Raw genomic sequence first — 23,519 nt, 5'->3', positions numbered from 1 at the left:
TTAGTCCTTTGGGATTGTCTTGGATCATTGTATTGCTGAGAATAGTTAAGTCATTCATAGTTCTTCATCAAACAATATTGCTGTCACTGTGCACAATGTTATCCTGGTTCTGCTCACTTCACTATACATCAGTTCATACAAGTCTTTCCGGGCCTTTCTGAAGTCATACAGCTTGTCGTTTCTTACAGCACAATAATATTCCATCACCATCATATACCACATCTTGTTTAGCCATTCCCCAATTGATGGGCATTCTTTTAATTTCTAATTCTTAGCCACCACAAAAAGAGCTGCTATAAACATTTTTGTACAAATAGGTCTTTTTCTCTTTTTTGGGATGTCTTTGGGATATAGACGTTAGGTGATGTTCTAATCAAGAATTTTTTAAGTAATTTTTTTCTTTGGTAATTAGATAAGGCCTGTTCTCCCTCTAGGGTCTAGGGAAAGCACAGATGATAATGATGATAGTAACAATGGCTCACATTTATGTAATACAGCTTTACTTGAAACATCTTTGCAAAGTTAGTCGTGCATATATTAATATATCCCCATTTTGCAGATGAAGAAACCAGGTCTCAGAGTGATGAAGTGACTCGCCCACAGCCACATGGATAATAAGTGGCTGAAACAAGACTTGATTCTAGGTCTTCCGACTCCAAGTCATTGTTCTTCCCAGTTATATCATGCTCTCTCTCTAATCATCTCAACAAAATTCTTCCATATTATTTTCCAGCTGTATGCCGGTCTCTGGGGGAGAGACAGTGACTGCTGATGAGTGAACCTGGCAGCTTTCCCTCTCTAACCCAGACTTACTTATCTTGGAGGTAAAACAGGGAAACCCATTGTGAAACTGAAGGGACTGATTCCTATTTACTCTAGGGACCATGGGAGTGAAACAGGTGAATAAAAGTCTATTAAGTGCCAAGTTTTAAATGGAAATATTTTGTGATGAAAAGGGGAAATTAGCAAGAAAAAAAGAACCGTACTCCCTTTAGACTACAGGTGATCATTATAATTGCTTTATTGAAAAGAAGTCATTCATTCATTCATCCCTCAAGCATTTGCTATACACTGTACTCTGGAGATTCAAAAGCTAAAACAAATGAGTCCCTGCATTCAGAGATCTTTTATTTTATTGGGAGAAAACAAATGAACACAGAAAAATACAATCGAATTATATGTAAGGTAAATACAAGAGAATTTTGGGGGCAGGCTGGGGGGACCAGGAGGGCACTAACAAGCAGATGGAATTCAACATCTGTTTCCTGTTGGAGGTGGCACTGGGGCTCAGTTTTGAAGGAAGAGAGGGATATGGAGAAGAGGTACATCCCAGGTCAGCCTGTGCAAAGACATAGAGATGCTATATTTTGGGGCTTGTTTTGCTGTTGAAGCAGAGATAGAACATTGTGTTTGGGGAGCAATGAGTAGACCATTTGGGTGGAACTTAGAGTGTATAAAGGGAAGTAAGGTCAAATAAACCTGAAAAGCTTTATTAAAATGAGCCAGATTAAGAAGGGTTATTAAAATTATTATTATTATTAAAATTAAGATTATGAAGGATTATTAAATGCCAAAAGGAGTAGTTTGCATTTTATCCTAGAGGCAATGTGGGAACTTCTGGAGTAAGGTAATGACATAGATGGACTTGTGCTTTAGGAATATCAATTTTGCAGCTGGTGGAGGATGGATTCAGGGAGGGAAGGTACTTGAGACAAAGGAATCAAAAAAGAGGCATCAGAGAGGCCACTAGGGTCTGAACTATGGTTGCATGAATGGAAAGAAGAGGATGGATGCAGGAAATGTTTTTGAGGTAGAATCAACAAGATTTGGAAACTGATGGGATATGAAGGGTGAAGACGGGGGAGCTGTTGAGCATGACTCCAAAGTTGCACGACTGAGGTTTCCTCCACAGAAATATAGAAATTAGGAAAAGAGGAAATTGGGGAAAGAAAGATAATGAGTTCTGGTTTTGATATATTGAATTTGAGATTTATATCAAGAATTCAATTGAAAATGTTCAATAGGCAGGTGGTAATGTGAAATTAGAACTCAGGAGACAGGAAGTTTATGTAATTTTAGGAGTCAAAGGATGGAGGAAACCTTTAGGGCTATCAAATCCAACACTCATTTTACAGTTGAGGTAACTGAGGCAAACAGTGGTAAAGTGACTTGCTTAAGTTCACACAGTTAAAAAATGTCTGAGATGGTATTTGAACCCAAATCTTTTTTATTCTAAGTCCAAGACTCCACTTCTCCATCAGGTAGAATCCATTGTTGCTACTGACATCAGCAAGAGAAATAGTTTTGAGAGAGTGAAAAGGGCCCAAGACAGAGCTACAGCTATGACCAGAAGTAGGATATGAATGCTAATCCAGCAAAGGAAACTGAGAAAGATAAGACAGATACATAAAAGAACCATTTTAGAGCAGCATAAGGAAAACCAAGGGAGCAGTAGGTATCCCGGAGGAGTGGGTGTTAAATATTACACAAAGGTGCAGAAAAATGAGGACTGAAATTGGATTTAGTAATTAAGAGATCATTGATAAATTTGGAATGAGTAGTTTTTGTTGAGTGATGAGGTCAGAAACCAGATTGCAAGGAACTGAAAAGAGGAACAGAAGTATAAGCAATGAGTGTAAACAGCATATCCCCCCCTAGGAAGTGGGCTATAAAAAGGAGAAAGAGATGTAGGATGATAACTTGAATCAATGATGAGATCATGCAAGTGGGGGGTGGGGTGGAGGGGAGGATTACAGGCGCAAGCTAAGCATTTTTTATCCACTATCATTTTTTCCACCTTCTTTATGACTGGGTTACTAGACTAATGGCATAATAGTCAAGTTGTACCTACGGAAGTACAAGAATATTAGGCCATTAGATCAAAGAACACTATGGGCAGAATATAACTGGCTTTCATTAAGATATTTGACAATGTCTCATAATAATCCTCATGGATAAGATAGACATAGAATTGGATGATTGTATACTTAAGTGGGTTCAGAAATGACTGACAACACTCCAAGGGGCTTGATCAATGTTTCAATGTCACTCAGGCTCTAGTAAGATCTCTATAAGGTTCTGGTTTTAGTCCTGTTCTTGTCAGTAGTTTATCAGTGACTTAGATGAAGGTACTGATAGTATGCTTATTAAATTAGTGGGTAACATGAAGTTGACACAATGAATAATAATAATAATACATTCACATAGTGATCCTGAGTCATTGTTTTACATATGTTATCTCATTTTATCTTCACAGGTAGGGGCTACTGCTATTTCTAATTTACAAATGAGGAAATTGAGACACAAAGAGGTTAAGTGACTTGTCCAAAGTCACACAGGTACTAAGTGTCTGAAGCTGGATTTGAACACCAGTTTTCCTGACTCTAGGTCTAGTACTCTACCTCCTGTGCCACCCCTAGTTGCCTGAATTAACCAGCATTCATATCCTAAAAGCATGAGAGCCTAGAACAATGATTTTCTAAGATCAAATTTGATAGGTAGAAATATAAAGACTGTGGTTTAAACAATCAAGATAGTTCAAGTTTAAAAAGAAAGTAAAAGAATTAAGGAAGGGGTCCAATGGATTGTGAAATCAATGAGCCAGCACTGCAACATGGTGGCCCAAAGAGATAGCAAACCCTTGCCTTATCAGGAATCAAGTTTTCAAAGTCATGAAAATGATGATCCTTAGGTCCTCCTCTTTCTGCCCCAGACAGAATACATGTGGAATCTTCTTTTATTTCTGGGTACTACATTTTAGAAAAGATACTGACATCAAAGAGTAAGTCTTTTTAGAATAGAGGAACTAGAATGTAGAGAGAAATGGAAATTGTGTCATAAAGCATCTGTTGAAGGAATTAGGAATGTATAGCCTGGAGAAGAGCAGGCCTTGGGTGGTAAGGAATGATAGCTCTTTCCAAATATCAGAAAAGATGGCCTGTGGAAATGGAGTTTGAACAGTCTCTATTGCATCCAGACATCATAATGGTTCAGAGCTTATCATCTGAGATATCATATTTGTCATTGTCACAGACTATTTGTTCTGCATGGCCTCAGGGAACAGAACTAGGGCTGGGTGGAAACTAAAGAGAGATTTGGTTCAACATCACTAACAAGGATACAAATCTTCACTGTGGCAGAACTGTGTCCCTTCTTCTGGTTTGGTGTCACTTGTGCCTCCTTGAGTAACAATTATTTCTCCCACCTTTCCTTTTTTGCTTCCAGTGCTTTCTCCAACATTGGAAATGTTTCAAGGTAATTCGCATGCTCCTGGCTTAGCTGCCACAGAGTAAAACAGGTAATGAGAAGATAAGCAGGGAGCAGCAAAGGAAGACTTCCAACACTCAAGACTCAGCAGGAGATACTGATCATGTGGGAAGCACCCTGCTCAAGGGGGGAAGGGTGGGGGAGCAAGATGGGGGAGGAGAGCACATGGGACCAGTGCATTCTAGTTTGCTTAGGGATGGGAAATGAGGACTTTGGGTGGAGTAGACAAATAGACAGTTCTCTCAACTTCCTGAAGAGGCCCTTTATTCAACAGGTGAGATCTGAGTGAAAGAGTAGAAAGTTGTCAATGGCATAGAGGCATTCTGACCCTGGTCTTGCCCGAAGGAGCTGAAAAGTTTCCAAATTGCCTAAAGACATTTTTGTCCTGGATATTTTATTCCATAAATATAATCCCTCCACAGGCCAGCTGTGTGAGAGCTGGCTCCAATTCTGAGGGAAGACAGCAAACAGCAGGAAGCAGCTACAGGCAGTGAGAAGAGACACAACATTGAACAACATCGAGCCGTGGTGGTGATCAGTTGCAGGAGGATCGAGGAACAGTGATGTGATAGACCATGACACCTCCTGAGAATGGATGATGGCAGTGAAGTGAAAAAAGAAAAAAAAAGAGGGGATGGGGGGCTAATGGAAGTCCCCTCTCCTGCCCTTGTCCTTTCCTCTCCCTTCTCTTTTCCTTCTCTCTTCTCCCTCTTTCCCTTCTATACCTCTTTCTTCCTCCCTCCTCTCTCTCCCTTCCCCTCTTCCTCTCCCTCCACCTCCCCCTCTTTCCTTCCTTTTTTCTTTATCCCTCTATGTGTGTGCTTTCCTCTCCTTGTTTTTCTCCATCTTCCTGTCTTTTTCTCTCCATCAATTCCTCTCCTCTTTCCTTTATCCTCCCTCCTTTTCCATTTTCCTTTCCCTTCCCCTTCATCTCTGTTTCTCTGTCTCTGTTTCTATCTCTGTCTCTGCTTTCTTCCCACCCCACCCCCTTCATCTTTCTCAGTAGCAGTTGGGCCATCTGAAAATAATTTGAAAATTATCATGGGATTTCTATGATCTGGGGAAAGCACTAGAACCAGAGTGGGGGAGGGGCCAAGAGATCTCTTACAAAGGCACCAGTGACAAAGAAACAGGGAGGGACAACATGGCCATAGTGGTAGAGATTTGTGTCTCTGCTATGACAATAAAAAAGTATGAAAACAACTACAGAGATTTAAAAAATGGAATGAGATTTTTTCAAAAAATAGTGAATTCCCTTTTTATTAGAGGTCTTCAAACAATGACTGGATTACCACTTAATGGAATTATTATAGACATGATTTGTAGTTTGAGGAGGGATTGGACCAGACCTCAAAGGTCACTTCCAACTTTGTCATTCTGTGATTCTCTGAACATCTTACCAAATGCAGAGCCTGAAAGGAGCATGTCTGGTTGAAAAAGAGCAAATCATGCCAGTGTTAGAGAAGAAGGATTCCTCTCCAAAGCCTCCCAGGGCTTTTGTCCACTAGTCTCCAGCTTCAGAGGATGGAATAATAGTTGGTCTCCCCACCCCCACAATTCTTCTTCTGTTTCATTTTCCTTGATTTTCCAAATGTAATTCCCATTTCTTGTTAAGAATTTGATCAATTTTCTTTGTATCAGGAAGTAAGAAGCCCAGGCACATGGTTTCTAACCCCTGAAGGCTAGCTTGGTCCTGACCCAGCCTCATTGTCAGGAGATTGGGCTGGGAGGCAGAGAGGAATGCTGGTAGAGGAAAATAGCCCTCTGCAGCTTTCATCACAACAGAAACAGTTGAAAAATGGAGTCGCTACTTGTTTAAGTGCTTCTATTGGGCTATTAAGAGGTGAAAAGAGAGCATGGTATTGTGGATAAAGAAAGCCAGTCTTGGGATGAAGAAGACCTGGGTTTGAGTCTCATTGTGTTGCATACATGGAGGGTGATGTGACTTCCCATTGGTGGAGAGACTTCTGAGTCCCTATTAAGTGTGAAGATCCTTTGGAAGAGAGAGAAAAATTCAGAAAGGACAATAGACAAAGAATTGCCTTTAAGTAATTGGGGGAAAAGGCAATGTATGACCTTTTGAAAGGCTAACAGGAGCCCTAGAGCCAGACATTTAGGGAAGTCAGTTGCTATACATGTTGATACTAGTGCCTACACACTCAGAGATTGCTAAGAGCAGGCTTCCCTGGTGAGATCATTCTGCATCTCTCCTTTTTGTCCTCCAAAATCTCTTCACACTTACATAGTGTAGAGGTTTCAGAGGTTTCTCAGCCAATCAGGAGTCAGTTCACTCTCCACATAAGCAGGACAAAGAGTGCCAGGGCATTATTCAGGGACTCACAATTCTCGCCATCCTGAGTCAAGGGAGTTACATAAAGAAGGGGTAGACAGAGACTGAAAGATATGAGGCAGTTATGTCCATGATAACTGCCCTTAAGCCTCCTTCCCTTACATCATCATGGATGTGTGTGTGTGTGTGTATGTGTGTTTTCAGGATTGTTTAAATTGGTTAGGGCTCATAGAGCCTGCTGCTCCAATCTTCCCACACACTGTGAACCAGTTTGGGAAGCAAGCAATGATGAATCAGAGACGTCAGAGATGGTCTAGCATGGCTGGTCTGAATTATACCAATGGAGCATATGTCTTGCTTCCAAGAACAGTAGTCTCCAAACTTTATATATATATATATATGCACATACATGTTATGTCTATATTACATATTATAAATAATACTAATAATTACATATGTTATAAAACTTAGGCCAAAAATCAAAAAGGGATGAGATAAAAAAGAAATAATGTTTGATTAGTCAATGGGAAGTCACTAGAATTTACCTGCTAGTGGAGCAACATGGTTAGAGCTGTGAGATAGGAAAATCACTTTGGCAACTCTGTGGAGGAAGGATTAGAGAGACGAGAGACTTGAGGCAGAGAGATCAGTTGGGATACTGGTTCAGGTGAGAGGTGATAAGGACCTGAACTAGAGTGTCTGCTATTGTGAGTAGAGAAGGAAATATATGAAAGAGATGGTATAGAGAAAGAAATTTCAAGATTCAGCAAATGATTGCATATGTGCTGAGAATGAGAATAAGAAGCTCAGGACAATACTATGATCTTGAACCTAGATGACAAGAAGGCTTGTGGTGCCTTTGATAGAAATAGGGATGTTCAGAAGAGTAGGGTCGGGGGAGAAAGATAATGTCATGAGATACGTGATTCAGAATACAATTAAACTGTATGCCTGTTAATACTGTGTGATTCATTCTGTCGCACTGAAAAATGACATGGGGGCTGAACTCTTACTCATCAGCCACTGCGCTGGTGTGAAAGAACCTGCCCCAAGTAGGGACACCTGCCACAGCCTCATAGTGACTTAGCAGGCGGGGTGTAAGTACATTGTGGAAGGATGAATAATTTTTTCCTCTGTGGTTGCTGGTATGGGTGTGAGGGAAAAGTTACATTTTAAGTGCTCTAAGGGCCTAAGCTTGGTGGAGAACAGTTAAGGGTGAAAGCTTGTATAGCCAGAAGAAGCCTGCATCAAGAAGGTGTGGGGTAGTAGAGTGGAAGGCCACAGTGGCTGAAAGGATGATGTGTCTGTGTTGAAGATTGGTCCCTCGATTGGTTATCCCAGGAAGGGTAGGATATACTTTCCAATCAGTTGATCATGAAGCCCTTGGGATCATGCCAAGGTCCCCACTGTCCTAGAGAAGAATGTTTAGGGGCAAAGCAGAATGTGGAATTTGGGTCTGGTCCAACACATGACACAAAACTCTGGTCCTGAGGACCTTAAAGTTCAGTTAGGTGCGTTGTGAGGGAACAATATAGCTTATAGTCACAACAACTAAAATTTATATATTGTGGGGGGCAGGTAGGTGGCACAGTGGATAAAGTACCGGCCCTGGATTCAGGAGGACCTGAGTTCAAATTTGACCTTAGACACTTGACACTTACTAGCTGTGTGACCCTGGGCAAGTCACTTAACCCTCATTGCTCCACCAAAAAAACCCCAAAACCCCCCCAAAAATTGTATATTGCTTTTAAGGTTGGCAAAGTATTTTAAATACCTAATTTCATTTGATCCTTACAACAATCATGAGATGGGTGCTATTATATCCCCATTTCACAGACAAGGAAACTGAAGGTAGTAAAAAGAGAACTATATTATAAGTCATAATATTTGCATTCTAATCCAAGTTTTCCCGCCATCTTGGCAGTGTGATGTTGGGTAAATCAATTCCTCTTTCTAAACTCCAGTTTTCTCAACAGTAGGAGAAAGTCGAAGCAGATGACCTCCAAGCTCCCTTTGCAGTTCTGACAATCTGCTTTTCTATAGACTATGAAACTCAAACTGGAAACTCTACCCCTCCCTTGAACCAAGTCACCCAGAACTCAGATCCTGTAGTTGGTTCTGGAGTCGCCTTAGTTTCCTGGAGTTCTTCTGAACTGAGGAATACCCTCTCTGCAGCCATCCCAATTCAGACCCATACTCTGAGCCAGGGACTTCGTTCCCTTGGCCCTTTGATCCTCACTGCTCATTACCCAGAGAAGTAGAGAGTGAAACTCCTGTCGACTGGCAGATGTGTAAACATTCTTGGGGCTTCTTCATGCCCTTTACAATCATTTGCTATATTTAAGCCGTTCGTCACTTCCTAAACTTCTTAACTTCCTTATTTTTCCTGTTGAAGCAGACAAAACACTCAGAAGCTTAGCTATTTTCAAATCATCACTAATTGCATCTCCTGTCTTCTCAAGTAGTATATTTTCTTTCTAGTGTTTATTTTCTTCCAGACACATTTATAAAATTCCATCTTACTCCTACTTGCCCTTTTGGTCTTATTTAACCATCTGGTTGGTGTGTATATCTGGGTTTCTTTTCTTGAAGCCTTAGTATCTTACTATATTCTTGACTAAAGAGGAAATATGAGCAGAACACAGAGGATTGGACTTGAAATCAAGAGGAACCAGGGTTAGAGTCACAAAACCATATGACACTGGGCAAGGTACTTACCTTCTCTGCAGCCTGATTGCCTCATCTGAAGAATGGGAACAACAGTACTCATACAGCCGCTTCACATGGTTTGTGTGAGGTGAAAGTCTCCAAGTGCTATGGAAATATGAACTATTATGATTCCCCCACTCTCTCTGAGGAGAGTGCCCTATGGATCCCTCACAGGATTAGGGTGAAGGTTCCTTTCACCTGCTGTCCTTTCTCAGAGGAATCAAAGTGTCCTAAAAGACTTACCTATGGGCAGCTAGGTGGCACAGTGGATAAAGCACTGGCCTTGGATTCAGGAGGACCTGATTTCAAATCCAGCCTCAGACACTTGACACTAACTATATGACCTTGGGCAAGCCACTTAACCCGCATTGCCCCACAAAAATTAAAAAAAAAAGACTTCCCTAAAGAAAAAAAATGGACTAAGGTATGAAAACTATGGAAAGTTTTAGGGGGAAGGATTTTGGGCACAGAACTCTCCTCCCAAAGGCTCTGATCTACAGTGAGCTTGGGATGAAACTAAATGAGCAAGTTTCATCTGACATTTTCATATTCAAAGGTATAACCAGTTTATTCCATTTGCTTTTTTTCCCTCATGTATAAAACTAGAAAGGTCCTTTACCTGATAGCACAGTGAAGACAGCAGCAAAGGCGTTGAGCTTGAGCCCGTCTATGACGTTACTGGAGTGGAAGAGCTCCAGACACATGAGACTGAATCCGACAACCAAGAGAAGGATGTATAACACTTCGGAAACCACAGACAACCAAAGGACACCTGCAACATACAAGGACAGAAGGACGAGCCTCTTCAGTCACCTCCTCTTCAACAACTGAAATGTTAGGAGCATGGAATCTTAGCTGCCCAGGATCTCCTCCTTCCCCATTTTCCCCAAACCACACCCCACAAACAGTCCTCCTGAGATTTCAAAGCTGCATTTAGCCTCACAAAAAACCCAAACCCCAAGCCCCAAACCCCTGAGCCAGATGGGGAGTACTGATGGGATAAGGAGAAACACCAGGTTACTTATCACCAGTACCTTCTTTTCCCCCTGCCCCAGGTAAGAAAGTATTATATCCAAGTCACTTGGAAAAATACCTCAAAAAGGGAAAGGACTGGTCCTCATCACCCCATATCCCTCTAATCAGGAAGGGACAAACCTTAGATTATTTATAACTCACCCCCCAAACAGGGAAGGGCTAGTCCCTCAATCACCCCAAACTAACCCCTCAAAGTGGGACTAGCCTTTGGCAATTCAGAACTAAACATTACCCAAGTAAGGAAGAACAGCTTCCATCCCTGCCCCATTAGGTTACTTGGAACTTCCTAAAGCAACTCTCCCTCTACCCCTGCTTCCCCTCAAACAAATAGGGGGCCCAACCCATTTCTCTTAGAACCAATCCCCCAGTCAGGGAAGCATTAGTCTCAGATCACTCAAACCAGTGTTCCAAAGGGAGAGAGGCCACCCTTAGATTATTCAGAGACAATTTTCCTAAACAGAGAAGAACTGACCACCAAGTAACCTACAACTGACTCCCTTCACTGGGAGGTCCCAGTCCCAGGGCACCCAGAACCAATCCCTGAAATATGGAGAGCCAACCCCAAGTCCCAAAATAAGCTACTACAGAATTTCCAAGTTGGAAGATGCCTGAGTAGCCAACCTATACCTGAAAAAAAGAATTCCCGTAACAACATGACAGCCCATCAAATACTTCAAAACAGCGATGACATCTCTTTAGTCTTCTCTAGTCCATTCTAAGTGTCTCTAGTTGCTTCAGTTGATTCTCCTATGACATGGACTTAAGGTCCTTTGACATTTTAGTGCTGTCTTTTGTCAACTCTCTAGCTTATCAATGTGCTTTTTAAAATGTGGACCCTGAAGAACTCAGTACTGCAGATGTGGCCTGATCAGGGCAGAGGACAGCAGGCTTATTATACTGTGCTTCTCAATGCAGCTTAAGATCATGATAACTTTCTTAGTCATACTGCTGATCCACATTGAGCTTGTGGTCCACTAAAGCCCCCAGATCTTCTCTCAGGCAAGCTATCCACAGTCATAACTAATTTTGTCATAATATTAAGATGTTTTAATTTCTAATATGGCAGATGTCAGTAGAAAAGATCTGCATAAACGAAAACTTGGGGGAGTCCTTGATAATTTTGAAGAGTATAAGGGGGGCAGCTAGGTGGCACAGTGGATAAAGCACTGGCTCTGGATTCAGGAGGACCTGAGTTCAAATCCAACCTTAGACACTTGACACTTACTAGCTGTGTGACCCTGGGCAAGTCACTTAACCCTCATTGCCCCACAAAAAATAACAAACCACCACTACCAACAACAAAAAGAGTATAAAGGGGACTGCAGAGCAAAAAGTTCAAGAATAATGGGGTATGGTAACAGACCATCACTGCATACCTCTCCAGAACTTAGTCTTGGGCTCCAAAACGCCTCTTTAAGTAGGTGATTTGAACACTTGAAAGACTGCCCAGATACCTCTGTTCTATTCCTAGCTCTTCTGGGCATTCTGCATGTCTTTAAACAAGTTCTCTGTACCTCGATTCCTTCATCTGTAAAGTAGCATTAACTTCCGCCACCCTGCCTGCCTCTCAAGAATGCTGTGGGGATCACAGAGATTCTATGAGTCAAGTGCATTGAGCAAAACTTGATTCTTGTGTGTGTGTGTGTGTGTGTGTGTCTTGTGGGGCAATGAGGGTTAAGTGACTTGTCCAGGGTCACACAGCCAGTGTCAAGTGTCTGAGGCCAAATTTGAACTCAGGTCCTCCTGAATCCAGGGCTGGTGCTTTATCCACTGTGCCACCTAGCTGCCCCCAAACCTGATTCTTTAGACTGTTATTGTGTGGGAGAAAAGGCTGCCTAGTAGTTAGACCACTGAATCTGGTGTAAAATAAGGCCTGGGTTTGAATCCCAGCTGCACTATTTGCTAGCTATGTTTTTAAGCAATCTATTTGACTTCTGTGGGCCTCAGTTTCCTCCTCTGTAAGATGAAAGGATTAGAGTAGATGACTTCTAAGCTCCCTTCCCACTCTGAATTCTCAAAGATCAAGTTCAACCCCCTCATGTGACCAAAGCAGGACTTCAGTCCCAGGGAGATGAAACTTAAATTGGTGGAAGGTAAGTTCCTTGAAGGCAGGCACTGCTTTGTCTTTTTATCCCCAGTGCCTAGAATACTGCCTAACACATAGCAAGTGCTCAACAAACACTTGTCAAATTGAATCTAAAGTAACAGTCAAATGGACAAGCAGACAGCAGAGACTTATCTTTTGTCCCTTGCCTCTCTCTTTGTTCTTTTTGCCACACACCCACCTACACGCAAGAAAGGAAGAGTCTTAGTATTGGAAAACGTGGTAATGTTTAATCCTCAGAGCTCTTTGGTATATTTTAGGTGTACGACTATTACCTGGTTTATAACCAAGCCTTCAAAAAATGAAAATGGGAAGTCTATGGAATAACTGATCCATCAGGAAACATTAAGCAACTACTATGTGCCAGGAACTGTGCTAGGTGCTGGAGATATAAATTCAATCCCTACCCCCAAGAAGCTTACATTTTATTTGAGGAGATAATAAGTACATATATAAGTATGTACAGAATAAATAAAGACAAATCAATCAATTGACGAACATTTACTAAGTGCTTTCTATGCGCCAAGCACTGTGCTAAGTGCTAGAGATAAAAAAAAAAAAAGACAAAAGACAGATAGTCCCTGCCCTCAAGGAGCTTACAATCTAAGAATAAATACATATAAGCAAATATGAGATAATTAAGGAATGGGGCACTAGAGGTTGGGGGGTACTTTGTGTACATGGGGTACATTAAGCCCATTTAAGCTAGTGTTAGGTCTCTGAATAAGGGGCCCAAGTCCTGGATGGAGCCCAACGACATTAGCTAAGTCAGATGGCATTGTCCTTGTCTTAAGGAGCTTAGCAACTGGGGTTGAGAATGTTTTGCCAAGAAAATGGAAGTTCTCAATAGTATTGGAGACTCAGAGAATAAAACAGGAGGGAAGCTTCTGCTAGTCCCAGGGCAAGAGTCTTTCTGACTTGATTGTTTTGTTTTGCTTTTTAAACTGAATAAAGTCTATAGGCTTTAAGTTAAGAAAGCTTGACAGCGGCCTAGCTGAGTCAGAAGCCGAAGGCAAGCAAAGCAATGTCTAGTAGAGATATAACCAGCAGGGAACACACCTGTCTGTCAGAGACTATGTGACCAGTGTTAATAAGAGCAAGATGGCAGCATCATTGATGTTCTTTTGGCATTAGAGGTATAAGTTGTCCCTCACACATGGATGCCCTGGCTCACATATTCTCACGTGTTCTCTCTGTGTCGATTTTCCCCACTTAGGCTGTGTGTATTTTGGGGAGAGTGCCTCCAGTTTATGGAGGAAAGGAAAATTCTTACTTTTCTTATTATTAGCAGCTAAGTGGAACAGTGGACAGAGCTCTGGGCCTACAGTCAAGAAGACTTGAGTTCAAATCTGTCTTCAGGCACCTACTAGCTGTGTGAATCACCTCATCCCCTTTTGCCCCTGTTTCTTTACCTGCGAAATGGGGATAATAGCACCTACCTCACAGATAATATGTGTAAAGCACTTAGTGTTGTACATGGCACATGGTAGGCTCTCCTTCTTCCTCCTTCCTCTACTCTCCCCACTTTTGCCCTTATTATTCCATTTCATTAAATGTGTTCTTTGGCTTACTATTGGCAGAGACTCCTAAGCAATAGTTTTAGGGGTATGGACCCATAAAGAACATTGGACCTCGAGTAATCATCCACTGGAGGATCTGAAACAAATAAGGAAGAAGGAAAAGTCAAAATAGCCAAATCCAGCTGACTCCTAAAACCATGTCCTAGGCAGGGGATGCCTCATACATTCTCAGTCAGCTCAGGAATTTAATGTACCAATGTGAAAAGATGGGAGATCACAATCTAAGCACATTGTGCGCTGAAGTTCCTTTCTTTTCATTCATGGACATCCTGTATGGTATGGACTAACAAATATGGACTAAGCAACATGTCCAAGGGTCAGGAGCACCCGTATTTCTGCCCATTCTGAGATAGCCAGCCTATACCTCAGGAACATCAGCTGCAATTTCTGCCATGTTAAGAGATTTTAAGGCACTAGAAAAATGATTTTTTGTGTGTGTGCATGTAAAAATATCACATCTCCTGGGCACTTCCCTGGATTTCTGCACTAGAATAATGTGCTCCTGGCAACCTAAATTCTGTTAAAACACCCACTGGCACCACACACCCACAGCAGCAGAGACCTCTTGCTGGGCATAGCTCCCATTAGACACTGAAGAGACAATGCCTGAAAAATTCAGGGTCATCCCTGCACCATCCCCATGTGAAGCATGAAATTCAAAGCTGGCACCACCCCCTTCCCTTAATAACAGGATTCCTCCTCTTCAGCTACATCCAAATCTCTATGGTGGCTGTCAATGCATCTAGACAATAGGTTGAAGACCAAAATAATTCCTGTGCCTTAGTGGATGATCTCTTTCCTCCACTACCCTCTCCTTCTTCTGGGACTATTTGGGGATCTCTGGGACTCCTCCTTCTCTCCCCCTACCCCACTCTACTCCACTTCTCAATATTTCTTTTACTCCAACTTCCCTTTAAAGATACTTGCTGTGACTGTCTCCTGAGCTTTCACGAAGCCCTTCTTACTAACCTCCCCCTGAAAGCGTGCTCACCCACACCCATTAGTCTCTGCCAAGCACATCTAACCCTGGATGTGACACAGTCCTCCTCCTCCTCTTTCTACCCCCTCTGCCTGCACCCCGCCTTCAGGACACATTCCATTTCCCTCTCTTTCCCATACTCTTTCCCTGTTCCCTAGAACGAGACCATTTCAACTTAGGACACTTCAACACCAAACATCAGAGCTAGAAAGACCCTATTAGAAAACGGAATGTTCGGGCTGGAAGGGCTCTTAGAATATGGTGCACCAGCATTAGGAGTCTTAGAACCCAGAATGGCAGAGGAAAAAAAAACCTCTAAAGTAATCTCGTTCAGCTCCCTCATGTGTCCCAGAGAAAGGACCTTCCTCTATATTGTCTTGCTTGGTGATCTATATTATTTGTTATATGAGATGGCTCTCTGAGAGAGGAGAGAGGAGGCATACTGAAGGAATTTTTTTGATATAAAAAGATAACAATAGAAATTACTTTTAACAAATAATCAGATTCTTTCTGATTTCAGAAAGAAAGGTTTACCCTTTATTAGCAACGAGCTGGGGTTTTTCTGCCACAAGAGTTCTTACCCCTTTTTAACAGAGTCAATCAGTTGGGATTTGGGAACATGGTGCTCAGCAGATTCTTTGTGACATGACAGACTGCTTTGCTTCAGATCTCATCAGAAAAAAGGCTATAGCACAAATTCCCTATCCTGGAAAACTGGAAAACATTATGGCAGAAGCTAGGTATAGACCCAACATCTCACACTATATACTGAAATAAGGTAAAAATGGGTACATGATTTGCACATAAAGGATGACACCATAAGGAGATTAAGGGAGCATGGAATCATTTATCTGTCAGATTTATGGGCAGAGGAAGAATTAAGGACCAAAGAAGATAAAAAGAGCAAAACAAAATGTAAAATAGATCATTTTGATTATATTAAATTAAAAAGGTTTTTTGCACAGACAAAACTAATGTAACCAAGATTACAAGGGGAGCAGAAAACTGGGAAAGATTTTTGAAACAAGTATCTCTGATAAATGCCTCATTTCTCAAATATATAGAGAACTGAGTCAAATTTATAAAAATTCAAGTCATTCTCCAATTGAGAAATGGTAAAAAGATATGAACAGGCAGTTTTCAGACAAAGAAATCAAAGCTATCTAGAATCATTTGAAAAAATATTCTAGGTCACTATTGATCAGATAAATGGAAATTAAAACAACTTTGGGGTACCACCTCATACCTAGCAGAGTGGCAAATATAACAAAAAAGTAAAATACTGGTTGTTGGAGGGGATGTGGGAAAGCTGGGACACTAATCCACTGTTGGTGGAGTTGTGAAAATCCAACCATTCTGGAGAGCAATTTGGAACTGTGCCCAAAGGGCTATAAAACTGTGCTTCCACTTTGATCCAGCAATAGCACTGCTAGTGTTATATCCCAAAGTCATCCCCCAAAAGAGAAACACAGACCTATTTGTACAAAAATATTTATAGAAGCTCTTTTTGTGGTGGCTAAGAATTGGAAATCAAAGGAATGCCCATCAATTGGGGAATGGCTAAACAAGCTGTGGTATATGATGGTGATGGAATATTATTGTGCTATAAGAAATGACAAGCAGGATAATTTTAGAAAGGTCTGCAAAGACTTGTATGAACTGATGTATAGTGAAGATAGCAGAACTAAGAGATTATTGTGCAAAGAGATAGCAATATTATTTGATGAACTTTGAATGACAACTATTCTCAGCAATACAATGATCCAAGACAATCCCAAAGGACTGATGATGAAGCATACTATCCACCTCCAAAGAAAGAACCGATATTGATTGAACACAGACTGAAGTATACTATTTTCCACTTTATTTCATTTTTTATTTTATTCAAGTTTTCTTGTACAAAATGACTAATATGGTAATGTTTTATATAATTGCACATATATGACCCATATCTGATTGCTTACCACCTCAGGGAGGGGGGAGGGGAAGGAGGGACAGAATTTGGAACTCAAAACTATAAATAAAAATGTTTATTATTTATAAAAATAAATCCCCCATCCTGGTCAATCTATGTAGCCCAATTGGTTTGGTTCTTTCTCCAATGTCCATAGTGCCTCCAGGTTGGGAAGCACTACTAACTCCAAACAGCAGAAGTGAACTTGACCTAAGCAGCTTTCTCTCTGTGCTTCTTCCATAACAAAGCCTGGGCAGGTAAAGACTGCCTACCCCCCTTTTAGTACTCCCTCAGTTCTGATTCCTAGCAGATCTGAGCTGGGGCTGAGCATATATTCAAAATTCGGAGGATAAGGAAATTGTGGAAATCTGTTTTGGATTAATACCTAGATGGAAGGGATTTAGAGAATGCTTAATCTAATCCCCTCATTTTACAGAGCAAGAAAATGAGACCAAGAAAGGGAAAGTGACTCACCTACAACAACACAGCCAGTTAATTCATCAATCACCAAGGATTTATTAAGCACCCACAGGTACTGTGTTAGGTGCTGCGGATACAAATACAAAAATGAAGCACTCCTGTGTTCTAAATGAGCTTGCATTCTGTCAGGGAGGAGAAGTGAGTATATGTTTGTGTGTGTGTATACACACACACATATGTACATACATATACATATATGTGCACATGTGCAATTTATATATAAGCACATATATAAATATACAAAATACAAAAAAATAAGCATAGACAAAATAAATACAAGGGATTTATTTTTGAGGAGGGAAAGGCACCAGCCACCACTGGGATCAGGAACAGCTTCATGTAGAATGTGTCATGTGAGCTGACTTTTGAAGGAAATCTAGATTTAAATTTTTTTTGCTTTTTATTCTGAACCTAGCAAACAACAACAAAGAGGATTGCATATGAAACTGTGAATCTTTTTTTAGTTTCCAACTAACTTATTTAAATCAAAGAAGTATGTTATTATTTTCCAGTTACATGTAAAGATAGTTTTCAACATTTGTTTTCATAAGATTTTTAGTTCTAAATTTTTCCCCCTTCCTCCCTTCCCTCCCCCTCCCTAAGACAGAAAGCAATCTGATAAAAGGTTATACATATACAATCATATTAAACATATTTCTGCATTAGTCATATTGTGAAAGAAGAATCAAAACAAAAGGGAAAAACCTCAAAAAAGAAAAAAAACATGCAAAAAAGTAGAAACAGTATAGTTCAATCTGCAATCAGAATCCACAGTTCTTTTTTCTGGATGTGGAGAACATTTTCCATTATGAGTCCTTTGGAATTGTCTTGGACCCTTGTACTGCTGAGAAGAGCTAAGTCCATCTCAGTTGATCATCACACAATGTTGCTCTTACTGTGTACAATGTTCTCCCGGTTCTGCTCACTTCACTCAGCATCAGTCCACTTAAGTCTTTCCAGGTTTTTCCGAAATCTGCCTGCTCATCATTTCTTACAACACAATAGTATTCCATTACATACATACCACAACTTGTTCAGCCATTTCCCAATTGATGGGCATTCTCTTGATTCCAATTCTTTGCCACCCCAAAGAGAGTTGCTATAAATATTTTTGCACATGCAGGTCGTTTTCCATTTGTTATGATCTCTTTTGAAACTGGGAATCTTTTTTTGGTTTTTTGGGGGGGCAATGAGGGTTAAGTGACTTGCCCAGGGTCACACAGCCAGAAAGTGTCAAGTGTCTGAGGCCAGATTTGAACTGAGGTCCTCCTGAATCCAGGGCTGGTGCTTTATCCACTGTGCTACCCAGCTGCCCCCTGTGCTACCTAGCTGCCTCCTGAAACTGGGAATCTTAAAGAAGTACAGATTGATTTTTTCCCAAGACTATATTAAATAGTGCCCATACTACTCTGCTTGTCTGTATCCCTTTCTAAACTTCTTTCTGATCTCTTTACATTTTTAATATTTTATTGACATTTTTCTTTCTTTTATTCCCACCACTACCACAATCCCCATCTTCTCACAACTCCTATTTCACTCAGTAAAAAGCCTGACATACAAATAAGTAGAGTCAAGCAAAACAAATCCAGACACTGGCCATGCCTGAAAATATATGCCCCATTCTGCCCCTATAGTCCATCATCAGTCTGCCAAGAGGAGGGAAGCATGAATCATCATCATGATAACTTTTCAAGTCTTTTACTCAGCTGCTCCCCAACTAATGGGCACCCACTCTTCCCAATTCTTTGCTATAACAAAAAGTGCTGCTATAAATATTTTTGCACATCTGGATCTTTCTTTCTTTGACTTTTTTTGGGTAATATGCCTAGTAGGCACATAACCTTTCCTGGGACAAAGGGTATGCACAGTTTAGTGTCTTCTGGGGTATAATTCCAAATTGCTTTCCAGAATGGCTGGACCCAGTTACAACTCTACCCACAGTACATTAAATTATCTCACTTCCCACAGCCCTCCCCCCCCCCTTAATCAGGATTTTCCCTTTTAGTCATTTTTTGGCAACCTAATAAGTGTGAGGTGGAACTTCAGGGTTGTTTTTAATGTGCATTTATTTCTTATTAGTGATTTGGAATATTTTTTTCATAGGATTGTTGATAGCTTGTATTTATTCTTTTGGACCATGCCTATTCATATCCTTTGATCATTTGTCCATTGGGAGATGGATCTTGTTCTTGCTATAAGGAACTCCTGGATGAGGAAATTTAACTCTACTATGTCAGCACCTTATAATCTTAGATAGGTGCCTAACCACTTAGAGGTTAAGTGGTTTACTCAGGGTCACACAGCTAGTATGTGGCAGAAGTGCAACTTCAATCTCTGAGGTGGCTCTATGCCATGCTGTCTTTCCTTTGTTCTTATGTATAGACATCAATTCTATCTAATATCTTGGATATAAGCCCTTTAACAGAAGAAATTGCAGCATATATTTTTCCTAAATAATTGCTTTTCCTGTGAAGGCTAACTGCATTGATTTTGTTTGTGCAAAATCTTTTCAATTTTATGTAATCAAAATTGCCTATCTTATCTCCTGTGGTCATCTCTATCCCATTTGATAAACTTTCCCCTTTCCCTTCTCTTGTTTATGATGTGACCTTTCATATCTAAGTCATTCATCCATTTGGAGCATTGCATGGTACAAAGCATGAAACATTTGTTTCAAACTCATTTCTACCAGCCTGTTTCTAATTTTCCTATCAGTTTTTGTCAAATAATGAGTCTGTACCCTAGTAGCTGGTATGTTTAGGTTTAGTAAATACTATGCTGCTATATTTGGTTGCTTCAGGATCTAGTGCACCAATCTGTTCCACTTTTCAACTTTTGAACTAGTATCAAATAGTTCTCATAGTAGCTTTGAAGTAAATTTTGAGATTAAGTACTACTAAGTTCCCTTCCTTACCATTCCCCTCCCCCCCATTATTTTCCTTGAAATTCCTATCTTTTTTTCCTCTAGATGAATTTTGTTACTTTTTTTCTAATTCAATAAAGTAATATTTTGGTAACTTGACTAATATGACATTGCATCTATAAATTAACTCAGGTAGTATTGTAATTTTTATTATATTTACACAGGCCAACCATGAGCAATTAATCTATCTCCAATTATTTAAGGTCTATGTATGTCTTGGTATCTGGATTCCAAGATATATATTCTGAAGTTATTTTGAATATATATATATATATATAGATAGCATATCTCTATATATAGATAGATAAATTCTTTTTCTATCTCTTGCTGTTAGAATCTATTGGTAAACATAATACAAATGATTTTTGTGTTTACTTTATTTGTTGTCATTTAGTCATTTTCTAGTCATATCCAAATTTTCATGACACCATGTGGAGTTGTATTGGTAAAAATACTAGAGTGGTTTGCCATTTCCTTCTCTAGCTCATTTTACAGATGAGAAAACTGAGACAAACAGGGTTAAATGACTTGCCCAGGGTCACACAGCTAGTAAGTGTCTAATGCTGCATTTGAACTCAGAAAGAGGCCTTTTTCTGACTCCAGACCCAGCATTCTATCCATTGCGCCACATGGCTGCCCTTTACTTTAAAACTTACTACATTACTTAGGTTATTAATTGTTATGGTTATACTTGGATTTTCTAGACCTACATAAAATGAGAGTGGTGACAATGGATGTACTTTTTTTAAACCCTTAATTGTATAATATAATCTTTTATCATTTATCCACTACAAAAAATGTTGCTTTGGGGATTTATATAGCAACTGCTTGCTAAATTAAGGAAAGTTCTATTTATTCCAAAGTTTTAAAATGTCATTAACATAAATTAATATGGCATCTCATCATTTTATATGTTGATATAATTATGTGATTTTTATTAATATAGTCTATTATATTTATAATTTTCCTAATTTTGAACAATCTTAAATCAACCAAACTTGCCATAGTGAATTTTAAATATGTTGCTATATCATTTCTTCTAATAATGTATTCAATTTTTCATCAATATTCATTATGGTCATTTATAATTTTCTTTCACTGCTTTATCTTTGCCCAGTTTGATCCTCTGCAGGATTTTCTTTGTCTGAAAGTAGTTTATCAGAAGCAGGTTACCATCTTCCTCTACTTTTGCAAACAATTCATGTAATAATTTTTAGTTAATGTGTTTGCTAGAATTCATTTGTAGCCTTCATTTTCTTTTTTTTTGGAGTTCATTTATGGGTTTTTCACTTGTCTTTTCTGACATTGGCTTATTTAAGTTCTATTTTTTATTCTATCAATCTGGGTATTTTATATTTTAATAAATATTCATGTAATTTATCAGGTTTTTTGGCATATAATTTAGCAAAATAGTTTCTAGTAATTTTCTTCATTTCCTTTTCATCCTCTATGAATTCATCTTTGTCATTTTTAGTATAGTGATACCTCTCCCTCCTTTAAAAATCAAATTAGCTAACAGTTTGCCTATTGTTTTGGTTTTTTTGGGGGGGGCCAATGGGGGTTAAGTGACTTGCTCAGGGTCACACAGCTAGTAAGTGTCGAGTGTCTGAGGCCGGATTTGAACTCAGGTACTCCTGAATCCAGGGCCAGTGCTTTATCCACTGCACCACCTAGCCACCCCAGTTTGCCTATTGTTTTTTTAAAAAAAGATCCTAATTTTATCAGTTCAATGTTTTGTTGCTTTAAGAATTTCTATTTTTGTGTTTACTGGGGTTTTTTTATTTGTTATTTTTCCAGGCTTTTTTTTTTTAGTACCATGCCCTTTTTGTTGATCTGTTCTTTCTTTCTCTTGTTGATGAAAATGTTTAGATAGAAATTTTCTGCTAAGTATTTATTTGGCCATATCCCAAAAATTTTGCTATGTTGTTTCATAGTTATCATTTTCTCTAATGAAATCATCTATTGTTTCTCTGATTTATTCTTTGATCTACATATACCTTATGAATCAATTAGTCACCATTTAAGTGTGAATTTTTTTCAAATGCCCTTTATTATAATTGTATTGCATTTTGGTCAGTAAAGAACTCGTTCAATATTTCTGCCTTTCTGCATTAAAAAAACAACAACAAGGAATTTTAAGAGGAAGAGGTATGGTTGGATAGAATTCCAGCCATGGGATGACAGTCACTACAAAGGAACAGAGACAGAAGCTGGAGAATCTCACATGAGGAACACCAAGAAGGCCAATATGACAAAACCATAAAATAATTCCATGGGTAATCTGAGTGTATGTAAGAAAGTTGAAGAGGTAATTTGTAGCCAGATTACAAAGGGCTTTAGAAGTTTATAATAAAGTTCATTATAGAGTAGTTTGTAAAGGCAAAAGCTTATATTTGATCCTAGAAATAATAGGGAATTTTTAGAGTTTATTGAATAGAAAAGTGAAATGGTCTGACCTGCACACTAGGAAAACTAGTTTGGCACCTATGTGAAGAATGAATTAGAGAGGAGAAAGATATAAAGAAGGGGGTGCAATTAGAAGGTTTTATAGTCCAGGCAAAAGGTGGTGATGGTGGTGGTAGAGGTGATGTTGATAGTCATAATAGCAGCTAGCTATTATGAGCCATGTTATCTCATTTGATTCTCACAACAACCCTGAGAGGTAAGTACTATTATTATATTCATTTTATAGATGAGGAAACTGAGGGAGAGAGGTTGAATGACTCACCCAGGATCACACAGATACTAAGTGTCGGATGCAGGATTCAAATTCAAGTCTTTCTGACTCCAAGTCCATCATTCTATCCCATTTTATCTACAATGCCACCTATCTGCTCTGACAAATGTGTCAACCAGGGCAGTAGTCATGTGAGAAGAAAGAAAAGAATAGATGTAAGAGACATTTGCGGGTATGATTATGACTTGGCAATTGACTGAATATGGAGAATGAGGGAGAGTAACAAGTTGAGGAAAATGCCAAGATGGTGAAGCTGGATGAATGGAGGTTTGGTGGAAATAAAAAGGGAAGTTTGGAAAGGAGTAAGTTTGGGGAAAAAGAAAATAAATTTCAGATGCCTATGGAATACCCAGTTTGAAATATTCAATAACAATCTAGAGATAGATAACTGGAGCTCAGGAGACAGACTAAGACTAAATATATGGATTTGAAAATCATCTGCATAGAAATTATACAAAACTT

The 23,519-nt window shown here is 39.6% G+C and overlaps 1 protein-coding gene across 3 annotated transcripts in view; it reads right to left on the bottom strand.

Annotated features, from left to right (window-relative positions):
• The window catches only part of GSG1L (GSG1 like), a 395,069-nt gene that overhangs the window by 143,889 nt on the left and 227,661 nt on the right, over positions 1-23,519 (bottom strand). For all 3 annotated transcript variants that reach the window (XM_043978921.1, XM_043978922.1, XM_043978920.1), the window contains exon 3: positions 9,885-10,037. In XM_043978921.1, the coding sequence (XP_043834856.1) occupies positions 9,885-10,037 (153 nt within the window). The remainder of the gene's footprint in view (positions 1-9,884; positions 10,038-23,519) is intronic.

Source organism: Dromiciops gliroides, chromosome 1 (genome assembly GCF_019393635.1).
Source record: "Dromiciops gliroides isolate mDroGli1 chromosome 1, mDroGli1.pri, whole genome shotgun sequence".
NCBI classification, from domain to species: Eukaryota; Metazoa; Chordata; class Mammalia; order Microbiotheria; family Microbiotheriidae; genus Dromiciops; species Dromiciops gliroides.
The sequence above is the reverse complement of the archived record's forward strand: the minus strand, read 5'-3'. Positions and strand labels throughout refer to the sequence as shown.